General features: G+C 41.2%; 1 protein-coding gene across 1 annotated transcript; it reads left to right on the top strand.

The window, feature by feature from the left end:
* The first annotated feature begins 937 nt into the window (after positions 1–937).
* Positions 938–10,141, top strand: LOC138631252 (splicing factor U2AF 65 kDa subunit-like). The gene is made up of 11 exons (XM_069716076.1): positions 938–1,136; positions 2,605–2,779; positions 3,280–3,383; positions 3,630–3,781; positions 3,887–4,003; positions 5,193–5,331; positions 5,423–5,502; positions 7,565–7,687; positions 7,787–7,873; positions 8,579–8,821; positions 9,068–10,141. The coding sequence occupies exons 1-11, from the start codon at positions 1,088–1,090 to the stop codon at positions 9,197–9,199; spliced, it is 1,401 nt and encodes a 466-aa protein (XP_069572177.1). The 5' UTR covers positions 938–1,087; the 3' UTR covers positions 9,200–10,141.
* The last annotated feature ends 1,900 nt before the right edge of the window (positions 10,142–12,041 follow it).

A 12,041-nucleotide genomic window follows, 5' to 3' on the forward strand; every position in this document is an offset into this window, starting at 1 on the left:
ATATGGTTTCAAATTTATGCCAAAAATGTTCAGATAATTTGCAAATGAACAATGCTGACGGCTTTTTAAATGATCACCAGGCTCATCTGTGTGTTTCTACATCACAAATATACCAGCAAAAGTAATCCATTTTCCTGCAGCGTACACGGTGTGGTGTCAGTCATTTGTATTATTTTTTATATACATAACTTTGTATCTAATGATATTTGCATTATACACTGCTGTGTCCCTCTATTTGAGGTTTATGAGTCTAATTCTGCCCTCACTTGCAAGATTTCAGGTATATTTCTCTATGACGTGTTTCACTTATGTTGTGGGGACATAAATCTGGTCTCCCTTTAAGTAAGTTCCCTTTAAGGGGAAATCATTAAATTTTTATTATGAAGGCAGTGTAAATGGATGTCCTCTGAGATGATGGAAACATAATCATGCCTGTGTTTGTGACAATTAAAGGCTTGACAATTCCTGTCAATTACGTTGTTTCAAGTTTAAACCAGATGTTGGCACCATCAAAATAAAAGCACGTACAGTACATCACTGTATATGCTTTTATAAATGAAATATATTAATGTGTTTGAGGTTAAATACGACTGAAACAATACCTTGCTGTCTTCCACTTTTGTTTCACATTTTAAAGGTCAAACAATGAATGCAATAGGTCAGGATGTGTGGCAGATTATCAGCAATACAAAACAAAAATAGTTGTATTCCTATTTGCAAATTTTATGGTGCTTTAAACTGATATTTAAATCAGTCTTTGTTTTATTTTTTTAGAACTTATCAATCAGGTTCAGCTCTTTTATTATATTTTGTGTTTTCGTTATATATATATAATTTTTTTTTGTATCTCATCTTATTCAATTTCATAAAAACATATTCTTCAACTGAACCCCTGCGTGGTTGGGCCGACTGGTTTTATTTTGAAGGGCTCACCGGATGTTGTGTGTTTATCTTAGCCTCGCGGAGGGTCTCGCAGGTTGTTGGTTTTTTTTTTTGCTGCACTGATACGGCGGACAGGTCGGTTCATCTTCCTCCCTCAGACGTCTGCAAGCTGCCGCGCCGTCACGCAGCAAACGCCGCCGATATAATGTCGGATTTCGAGGAGTTTGAGAAACAGCTGAGCGAGAATCGACAAGGTGAGTAATTAATTAGCTGCGCGTCTCGCGCCCCGGCTTCGGTTCTTGCCAAGCTAGCAGCGGCAGGTCGGTGCGGACCGTTAGCTCGCCAGTTGGGTTTTTAATGAAATCAAATCATAACGCGACCCGACAGCAACTTTAACGTGCACTTTTTCCTCGCTATGACTCATCTTATTTACCCCTGTTTATGTCAGCGTGATTAACATTGAGCCTCTGTCGTTCTGTGGTCCTCCGCACAGCCGCCGCTAAATCTCACGTGAAGCTTGAACGCGGTCTGGTGCCGGTGAGAGTTCGCTGGCAGTTTTACCTGCGCGAGGCAGCGAAATGCCAAAGTCCATGAAACAATCGCCCCTTTTTACGATGTCGCCTTCCTCTGCAAAAATGTGCACGGGTAGAGGTGACAAAATATGACGTTTTCTCAATCTTTAAGGTCTACGTTTTAATTCGGCATTCATACTTACGTGTTGCAATGCATTAATAATACAATCCAATACAGAAATATCACCACTCATTGATTAATATCGTCCCCATCAAAACTTTAATTTATGCAACAGGGCTAAAAGAGGAAACATTTCTGTTTATTCACAGTAAGTATAATAATAATTTTCAGAAAATTATCATGTCTTAATTTTAAAAAGATTTACCTAAAAAAAAATTCCTTATTTTTATATTTTCCAGTAAACATTTGCTTCTTTTTTTTATTATGTGTTTTATGTGGTGATAAACTGAATATATTTGGCTTTTGGACTGATAGTCTGGCATTTTAAAGTCCCAACCATTAATATATTAATGTTTAAAATAGTTGTAATAACAGAAATAAGAACAATCTGAAGTCTAAAGTAATACAAAATAAAAGGCAGAAAGAAAGAATAGCAACCCAAAGAAACCACATCTGTAAGTTGACATCTAATCATAACTCCAGGACCAGGTGGATCAGATCGGTTTCGTACCTCATTGATTTGCTAAAAGTCGGGTTCTGCCAAGAAGAGAAGCCACATTAAGCTGTCGGCTTTGACAAAGAAATACACTAAATGCCGCAACGCAGAAGAGACTGGAGGCTTTCCGAGCATTAATACAGACAGGAAGCATTTTCAGATATTTTATTTCAGTGATGATCAGAAATACCATCAGGACAGGTACAATAATAATAGCAGAGGTGTTTTAAGGAGGATTTTCTGTCATTTTAAAGGCTGAGGGAGATTAATTATTTCAGAATTTATGAGGTAATTAAGCAATCGTTATCTAATAGAGCTGAATTTATTAAATAATTAGTTGATTTGCCAAAAAAAACTTCTTTAATATGCCTTTTTTTTTTTTTTTTGGACAATAAAATCAATATAAAAATGTAATAAAATGATTTTGTTTGTTTTCTTTCAATTGTAAATAGAATATTTTAGACTTCTCACCGTAAACCGGTGGGAAAAGATAGTGAATATTTCTCTCTGCTGTTTTTCCTCTGGCTTCGCAGAGCGAGAGCGAGAGAGGCACAAAAAGAGGAGTCGCAGCGGGTCGGCGGGCCGAGGCGACAAGCACCGCAGCTGGAGCAAAGACCGAGGCAGCCGCAGCCGGGAGAAACGCAGCCGCAGCCGAGACAGGAAGAGCCGGGACCGCCGCAGCTCCTCCCGGGACCACAAGAAGCACAGGTGAGCAAGGTTGAAAGCCGGGAAACGCAGCCGTCGCAGCGCAAACGCACACGGGAGGGTCTGAACGCGGTCGGTACGTTTAAAGAAAGTCTTCACCCTTTTCGCTGACTCAGCTGATTTGTTTTATTCATTATTAAATAAATCACAAATTTCTGTCACGTGAGACGAAGGAAAAGCTGCAAATCTTCACATTTAAGAAGCTGCAATCTGTGATTCACTTTTCTTCTTTTGAAAAATGAACATGAACTGGGTTTTTGTTGTGGGGGGGGGGTTTACGGTAAATTGCAGCTTTTCATTTCATATTTAACTCCCAGGATCCTCTGAAAGTGGTGAGTTCCAAGGAAAACTTTACAGTAAAAAAAAAAAGAACTGAGGTTTCTACTGTCTGGTTATGTCGTTATAGCAATATTAAAAGGTCCATTTAAAAAATAAAAAAAAAAAGATGTATCAGCACATTATGTGTCTCCGAGCTTTTATTTTTGTGTGTTTCCTGCTTGCAGCCACTCGCCGAGGCGAACGAGGAAGAAAAGGACGTGCAGATACTGGGACGTTCCTCCTCCGGGCTTCGAACACATCACACCGATGCAATACAAAGCTATGCAAGGTACCCGTCGTACCCGTCGTACCCGTCGTACCTCTCACTTCCTGTTCCGTTCCGACACGCGGTTTCGGAGTTGGGGCGCCGGTTCTGCTCTCACGTAGACCGGCTGATGAACTTAAGATCGTTCTGCCGTCCCGTCTGTACAGTGGTTTGGTGTCTCCCCGTCCCTCCCCCGCCTCCCCTCCCCCTCCTCCCTCCCCTCCCTTCCCTTCCTCTCCCCTCCCCCTCCTCCTCTTCCCTCCCTCCCAGCGGCCGGACAGATCCCAACGATAGCTCTGCTGGCGACGTCCACCACCACCGGCGTGGCTGCAGCGCCGACCCAAGTGCCCATCGTCGGCAGCCAGATGACGAGACAAGCCAGACGCCTCTACGTGGGAAACATCCCGTTCGGGGTTACCGAGGTGACGTGTTTCGACCGATGACGTCGCCGTTGCGGCGGGATTTTTTTTTTGTTGTGTTTTTTTTTTTTTTTTTTTAAACACTGATACGACGTCGTTTCCTCTCAGGAGTCCATGGCCGAGTTCTTCAACGCTCAGATGCGTCTCGCCGGTCTCTCGCAAGCGCCGAGCAACCCGGTCCTCGCCGTGCAGATCAACCAGGACAAGAACTTTGCTTTCTTAGAGGTGAGTTGTGTTTCTGATGCGTGCAGATAATGTCCGTGTTAACCCGAATATTTTTACACGAAAGGTGAAATCAGTAAAAAAAAAAATCTTCCCGATGAGCAAAACAAAACAAAAAAACAGGTTTGATTGTTGGAGTCACTAAATGCTAAAACTGACATGTCATTTCTGTTTTTTAAAGAATCGGCTCGTAGTGAAGTCAGCTGGTCACGTCAGTTGAAAAACTGTCAGCTGATTTTGAGTTTTGGACCATTTCTATTTATTTAAGAAACAGTCGTCAGCTCCAGATTCTCGATCCTCTGTGGTCGTTTTCAGCGTTTTATTTACGACTTAAAATGCAACCGATCGCTGTAACCGACCGTCGTTGTCATCGCTCGCGTTTTAAAAACGTCCCAAATTATATGCAGCTCTCAAAACGCCTGAAAAGCGTCTCGTCCGGTTGCTTTTTGCTGTAAACTGGCAGAAAATCACAGACTGAAAAAAAAAAACTGAGAGTTTCCAAATCGTCTCGTCATAAATCTTCGGTTTGAACTCATCGTGAACCAAATGCTGAGTAACGGAACAGTTTGGGACGCGTCAGATTCATAATTACGCAGCCGTCGGTTCGAACGTCTGATCCGGATTTAAAACGGTAAACTGTGGGACGGATCGTAATGAAAGAAAACGTTCCCGACGCTCGGAGGACGAATCCTTCAGTCTCCTGACGTTTCCTCCGGCGCCGTCACGAGGTTCATATTTACGGCTTTGAGTTGGATTTAAACCAAAACTGCAGACGTTCATCCTCCCCTCAGGACGGATCCCCCGCCTGTCCGCCGCTGTGGTTCATGATTAAATACCCGCCGCGAGTCTCTCCGAGTCTCGCTGCATAAATTTTAAGCCGAGAGCAGCAAAGTGTCTCCGTCCGTTCGTCCTCGCTGCCCGGCCGGCACGTCGGCTTCTGCAGCGATTCTTCTAAACACATTGAAATAAACAAAACAAACATGACAGATGAACCGCCGCGTCTTTTAAAGCTCGGAGAAGTTCGTGAAAAGAGAAAAACGGCCGAAGCTGGAACAGAATCTCTTCTACAGTCGGAGCAGCGATGAGCCCAGAGATGAATCTTTGACACCAGCGTGTGACGGTTTACTTTCCATCAGATCTCTCGGAGACCTGCAGAGTCACGGTTTTATTATTAACCGACTTCCTCCTCCAGTTTCGATCCGTGGACGAGACGACGCAGGCCATGGCCTTCGACGGCATCATTTTCCAGGGTCAGTCGCTGAAGATCCGACGACCGCACGACTACCGGCCTCTACCCGGGATCTCCGAGCAGCCCGCCTTCCACGTCCCAGGTCGGTTCCTCAGACCTTTTTATTTTTCATCTTATTGTTTTATTCCTAATAACGACCCGTTCTGTTCCGCGATCGGACGGTTCTCCCGCAGGTGTCGTCTCCACCGTCGTCCCCGATTCGCCCCACAAACTGTTTATCGGCGGCCTGCCCAACTACCTTAACGACGACCAGGTATTTCAGTGAACGCACGCTCCACATGTGCAGCAAGGCTTCATAGAGAAGTCCAAACAGAACCAAAGACAAAAAAAACACACAGGACAAAACAAAAAACACAACTACTTTTATATATATTATATTTGTAGATATTTTCACAGCTTTTATTTTGGTAAATCTCTGATAATAAACCAAACAGTATGTCCATTAATCATACGTGATATATTACAAGTAAACTGCTTTCTCATGCTAAGCGTACTGATTTAAGAAAGGTAAGCAAAGTCCAGTATATTTACATTAAAGGCAGGTAAAGTTATTTCTGTGGGGTATTTATTCATTTTTAGTCAATACTGTCAAAGTAAAAGTCCCAACAATTTAAAAAAGAAAAAAGACATTTTTGATGAAAAGTATTTTGCCTTTCTGGAGTTTTGTTGGTTGTTTGGAGGCCGTTTGGTTTCCATTGTGTCGTATGTCCAGTGAAATAATTCATTGTAGCTGCACACTTGTAAAATATCTTTCATGTTAGTGGACTAAACAAGTCATTTATTGAACAGGAAATTAAACATTAAGTAAAAATGCCAAAAGCCATCTGGTTCTCACAGCTTAGATTAAATGTATTTTTTTTTTTTTTTTTTTTTGCTGCTTTATATGAATATTTTTGAAATATGTCAGAGTGCGAGAGCCCCAGTTTCTACCTCTCGTGTATCTTTGGAAAAGCAGCCAGCGACGTGTCAGCGGGTTTAAATCCACGAGTCCCCAAACAGCTCCAGAAATGCTTTTCGATGTTGGACTTTTCCTTTGACACGGAGGAAAATATTTTCTGCCGAGTCACAGTTTGCTCTCAGGTGGGCAGAAGGTGTAAAACTTTTTGCACAGTGAATTTAATTCTAACTGTCCATTCTGTCTCATGAATTAGTTTTTCAGAGCACATGCAGCCTGATGTCTATTATTCACTGACTTATACCTATATATCTTTATTACATTTTTTTTTTTTTTTTTTTTTTTTTTTTAAATACTTGCAGTCGCTACCACTGCGTTGATACTCACAGCTCTTTCATTTTTGTTCCCCCACTTTGTCCCCAGCTAGGGGCCTGTAAGATCGTTAAGTCTGCGCTCATAATTTGTTCAGTTGTACTCATCTACTGCTGCCATGCCAACATGTAACACAAGGCAAGTAAGACATTCTGGTCCTCACACGGATACACTGCGAGCCAGCCGGCTCCCTCACTGGCTACTGTCTTTTCTCCCATCATGCTTTTGGAGCGCGTTTTAGGGACCCGGGGGGCGGGGGGGGGGTTAGGGGGATGTTGTTGGTGGGTTTATTAGGTGTATCTAGATTTTAAATTAAAGGTAAGAACATCATGTCTGACTGTAGATGGCAGGTCAGATTTGAACCTTTTAATGCTCAGCTAGTCTTGGAAATGAGTCAAACTCTCAATAGGAGAGTATAATTGTACATACATTCGGATATGTATAACTGTGTCTTAACAACTCTCCTCATTGGAGCTGAAATGATTGGTTCGATGGCAAAATTTCTGACAATTGATTAATTTTTTGTAAAAAAAAAAAAAAAATTTAAGGAAAAATGCCCCAAAACATACTGATTTCCACCTTTTTAAATTAAATATTTTACAATATTAGACTCTATTTTTAACCAAACGTCAGCTTTGAGTTTTAAGAAATTGTGACGGGGAATTTTCAACCATTTGTCTGACATTTCACAGATTTACGGTTCATTGATTAATCGATTAATCTGCAAGGTGATTGATCATGAAAATAACCGTTTATTATGTCAGACACACAGACACACACTTCTGTCTCCTCTTCTTCTCTTCATAAACCAGCGTAGCAATGCAGAATATATAAACTGTAAATTGCTCATGCAGATTGTACAAAGTGACCTTCACACACTCGTATTTTAATCGTACACACACTTTGTTTCCATTGATTTTTTTTTTTGGTGTTCAGCTGATTTTGAGTATCAAATGGACATTTAGAATTCACCCAGTATTAAAAACACACTTTGGTGCCGGCGGTGACTTCTCCGCCTCACGTCCTGCCGTCCGACTCGTGTCCGCAGGTGAAGGAGCTCTTGACGTCGTTCGGGCCGCTCAAAGCGTTCAACCTGGTGAAGGACAGTGCCACGTCACTGTCGAAAGGTTACGCCTTCTGTGAGTACGTCGACGTCAGCGCCACCGATCAGGTAACGGGGATTTGTGTTTATTTACATATTTCCTCATCGGCTGTGTTTTGTTTTTCGGCCCGTCGTTCGGAGACTCTTGTGTTCCCTCTTCCTCATCAGGCGGTCGCCGGCCTCAACGGGATGCAACTGGGCGACAAAAAGCTGATCGTCCAGAGGGCGAGCGTGGGAGCGAAAAACGCCAATCCTGTGAGCGCGAGTCCTTGTTAGCCTTCAGCTTTCCTCCTTCCCGATGACGACTTTCAGAAATAGAAATGGTCCGAAACTCAAATCAGCTGACAGTTTGTAACTGACGTGACCAGCTGACTTCACTACGAGCCGGGTTTTTTCTTTAAAAAAAGAAATGAAAAACATGTCAGTTTTAGCATTTAGTGACTTCAAAACCGATGTTCACACCGAACCAACAACTCTAACGAACCTGGCTTTTTAAAGAAATCATTTTTTACTGATTTCACCTTTTGTGAACAAATATTTTGATAAAAATTTCCAAAATATGTAAAACGCTTATGAACACGAGTTGTGTCCCAATGTGCTGTTTAGGCAACAAACATCCAATCACCGGAGCTAAAGAGGACGCCGTTAAAAAAACAACACTGTTTAGATTTGATGTCACGTTTGACAACGAGCCCCTGAGGCTCATGGGTATTGGAGAATTCAGGCCGGGCTGCCGTGGAAAAAAAAAAAATCACCGAAAAAACATGATGTAGCGGGAACAAAGTTGACATTATTTAAACGTGTGTAAAATAAAGATATCGTTTAAAGGGAAATGCACTCCACCAACACAGGAAGCAGGAGAATTTATATTGTACTGATGAATTACTTCTTTTTTTTTGACTCAATGTTTTATTGGGGCGCCCCCCCCTCACCTTCCCCCTCAACCCCTCCTTCCCACAGACCTCCGTCATCGAGACCCCGGTGACGCTGCAGGTCCCCGGGCTTCAGAGGCTGCAGAACTCGGGCATGCCGACGGAGGTGCTGTGCCTCCTCAACATGGTGATGCCGGAGGAGCTGGTGGACGACGAGGACTACGAGGAGATCCTGGAGGACATCCGCGAGGAGTGCTGCAAGTACGGCAGCGTCCGCTCCATCGAGATCCCCCGGCCCGTCGACGGCGTGGAGGTCCCCGGCTGCGGGAAGGTGAGTCGGCACAAGATGTTTTCCTTCTTTGCACGGTGGAGTTTTAACCTGCATTTGTGGACGCAGCGACCATCTGTTTTTTTCGGAAGCGTTCCTGAGCCCATGCGGCGATTTCCATTCAGAGTCATTAGGAGTTGCGATGTGACGTCCGTTTTCACTCCCACACAGATGCGATTTGGTTGATGAACCGTCTCTTCAATCAGAAACACAGACTGACTGTTTTTGTTTTTTGTTTTTTTTCCGCAGATCTTCGTGGAGTACGTCTCGGCCGCGGACTGTCAGAAAGCCATGCAAGCGCTCACCGGACGCAAGTTCGCCAACAGAGTTGTGGTCACCAAATACTACGACCCGGACATGTATCACAGACACGAGTTTTGAGAGCACAGACGAGTCCCCCCCCCCCCCCTCCCGTTTCGGGGGTTCAGTCCGTTTTGTCCTCCCCTGAATGTCGTCCTTTAGAGACCTGGAGAAGTTTTACTCCACCGTCTTCTTAACAAACTGGACTGCAGTGTGTGTGTGTGTGTGTGTGTGTGTGTGTGTGTGTGTGTGTGTGTGTGTGTGTGTGTGTGTGTGTGTGTGTGTGTGTGTGTGTGTGCGCGCGCGCATCTCCTTCGTACTGAATAACTCCTTCTGAACTTAAAAAAAAAAAATACTGTACTATTACATGACATTTGCAGTAGAGTGAATGTGACATATATCCTAAACTAATACTGCCTGATGATGCAGAGTAGCCGTCTTATTGAGAATGCACTATATGAGAAAAAAAACTAAACAACAACAGTCAAATGTTTAGATTTCCTTCCTGAGCACAAACCGATTTCTGTTTTCAGATCGAGATTTGAAAAGCCATCATGTTTTCTTGCGTGTAGTTACGAGGGAAATAGAAAAAAGGGTTTTATTTATTTATTTATTTTTCCAAAGTAATATTTCCTGCTCTCTGCGTTGTAATATTAATGTTCCTTAAACATATACGATGCCGTTACTTGTACTGCTTCCATCGACCAAAATGTTGACAGGGTTGATTTTTGTAAATATGAATATCAGCGTCTAAAGAAGAGAATCGTTATTCGATTGGCGCTGAAAGCTGCTTGAATTAAAGAATGATCAGAACATGAACCGAGATGCGTTGACGGGAAAACATTTTATCAAAAAAGTGGGACCGTTGACCGCTTGTTAAACCCCTCCCCCTGAGCAGCGATCAACCAATCATTGCTTAGCAACCACAACTGGGGCTGAAGTAAGAGCAAAAACTCTTCACCTGTTGTAGCCTAGCAACCACAACAAGGCGCGTAGCAACCGTAAGTACAGCATTTTTATTTATATTATTGATACCTATCACATTTTGCCGGCACTTTCCAAAATACGAATGAGCCGTAGGAATATCATTGATTAATCATTACCTGCCTACAGAAGGCAATAAAGGATCAATTCACGGATCATAAACAGGTAAGGATGTCGACTGGTAAAACAAACACAACAGGAAACAAACACTTCTGATTTTAGGCGGTAAAAAAACAAAACATTACTAGAAACGAGTAGCTGCTTTTTTTTATGTCTCTTAAATCGCATTTTGTTGTCTCAAAAATCACGTAGAATTACGATGATAAATCTGCCGCCATTATTGTTGTAAATTAACCAACAGTAAGGAAGGTGTGTGTGTGTGGGGGGGGGGGGGTGGAGGGGGGTTAATAAATGGTCATTTTTGTCCATCTAACCAGCAATACTCTACAAGTTGTTGTCAACGTGAGAATAACAAAACCAAAACTGTCTTCATGGTCTCGTTTAAGAAAATAAAGTAGATATGCACATGTGGACGAAAAGCCCCTTTAAGTTTTGTAGATTAGTCTTCTGATTAATTTTTTTTTTTTTAAAGCGATATTCTTTGTGTGCTGTTTTTGCATCCGTTGGAAAAAAAAAAATGAAATCAAAGCATTCATTTATTACGAAATATCTTATCTATCGCCAAGACGACGACCGCGTCAGAAACTGGAATGAAAGCCTGGTTCTGTTTCAAAGTTAGCAAATTGTATTTTTTGTCAACATATCAATTACCAAACCACTATTGTATTTTATACGGTCTTTTTTGGATGCCCCAAAAATTTAAAAAACAGTTTTAGTTTGTTCGATCGCCGCCACTGCCATTGCCTTGAATAAACGCTTGCATCCACGGTCCGGCTGCTTGTGTGGAATTTCTTTTGTCTGCATCATCAAAGACGTCAGATAAACAAATATTTAATACGAGGGGAATGATACAGATATTTATTTTTATTGTTTTAATATTAAAAACAAGAAGCTGCAGATAGAATATCAGAAAATAGTTATTTCTTTTGTTTTATGTTGACATTTTTTTTTACTTAAAGTGATAGTTTTTTCTTGACATCGGGTGGAGTTTAATTAGTGGCTACTGCACACTGTTAATGTGAGTAAAATTTATGCATGTACAATTTATTATTGATAGAAAATGATAAATAACATCAGTGTCAATATCTGTTTTAAAAAAAACTCTCCTGCACACATCACCTTACTGGTGTCAGAACAGATGTTATAGTATACTTTTATACTTTTTATTACTTTCAAAATAAATAATTCTTTACTCAATTTTGTTTGACAATTTGACCAGGTTCAATGTGTGTTTCATTGCTGAATGTGCCAGAAAAATGGGTGCTAAAGCAAGTTCCAGGTTTTTACACAAGTGTTTATTCCTGTTTCATTCAATTTGATTTTAAAGAAAGAAATGAAACATTTGTAAGTTGTTTTATTAGTTCATATTTCTTTAATTAATTGCTTTTAAATGGGGAAAAAAATGGTACTTAAACAATGCTTTTATTTTGTAGGCTGTGACCCGATGTTATTTTAGGGTACAAAATACTTTGACAACAGCAATTTAGATGTTCTTTAATAATGTTTCTAATAAAAAAAATTATCATACTAGTTTTATTTTGTAGGTTGTGGCCGGATGTGAATGGTGATATTACCTCAGAGGACTTTACATCGTTTTTCCTTTATTAAAGTATTGTTATTTTATTATCTGTATTCTATATTTATGTCCAATGATTGTTAGTAGGTTTTTAAAGAAGAGTCATTAATTGGTTTTATTTTGTAGGTTGTGACCGGATGTTGTATTATGATACATAATACATTGCCAACAGCAATTTAGATGTTCTTTAATAATGTTTCTAATTGTATTAATATGTTATATTGTTGTCTGTATAGAAGCTAT

Source organism: Brachyistius frenatus, unplaced genomic scaffold (assembly GCF_029030835.1).
Source record: "Brachyistius frenatus isolate BFR_SWC_R1_liver_20210118 unplaced genomic scaffold, ASM2903083v1 Contig_151, whole genome shotgun sequence".
Taxonomy (NCBI): domain Eukaryota; kingdom Metazoa; phylum Chordata; class Actinopteri; family Embiotocidae; genus Brachyistius; species Brachyistius frenatus.

What these genes read in the sequence shown, in the direction of transcription:
- LOC138631252 (XM_069716076.1), top strand. Translation starts at nt 1,088, where the DNA reads ATGTCGGATTTCGAGGAGTTTGAGAAACAGCTGAGCGAGAATCGACAA. An exon ending in GAGCGAAAAACGCCAATCCT is followed by an intron (nt 7,874 to 8,578) that starts GTGAGCGCGAGT and finishes TCCTTCCCACAG; the next exon opens with ACCTCCGTCATCGAGACCCC. An exon ending in AGGTCCCCGGCTGCGGGAAG is followed by an intron (nt 8,822 to 9,067) that starts GTGAGTCGGCAC and finishes TTTTTTCCGCAG; the next exon opens with ATCTTCGTGGAGTACGTCTC.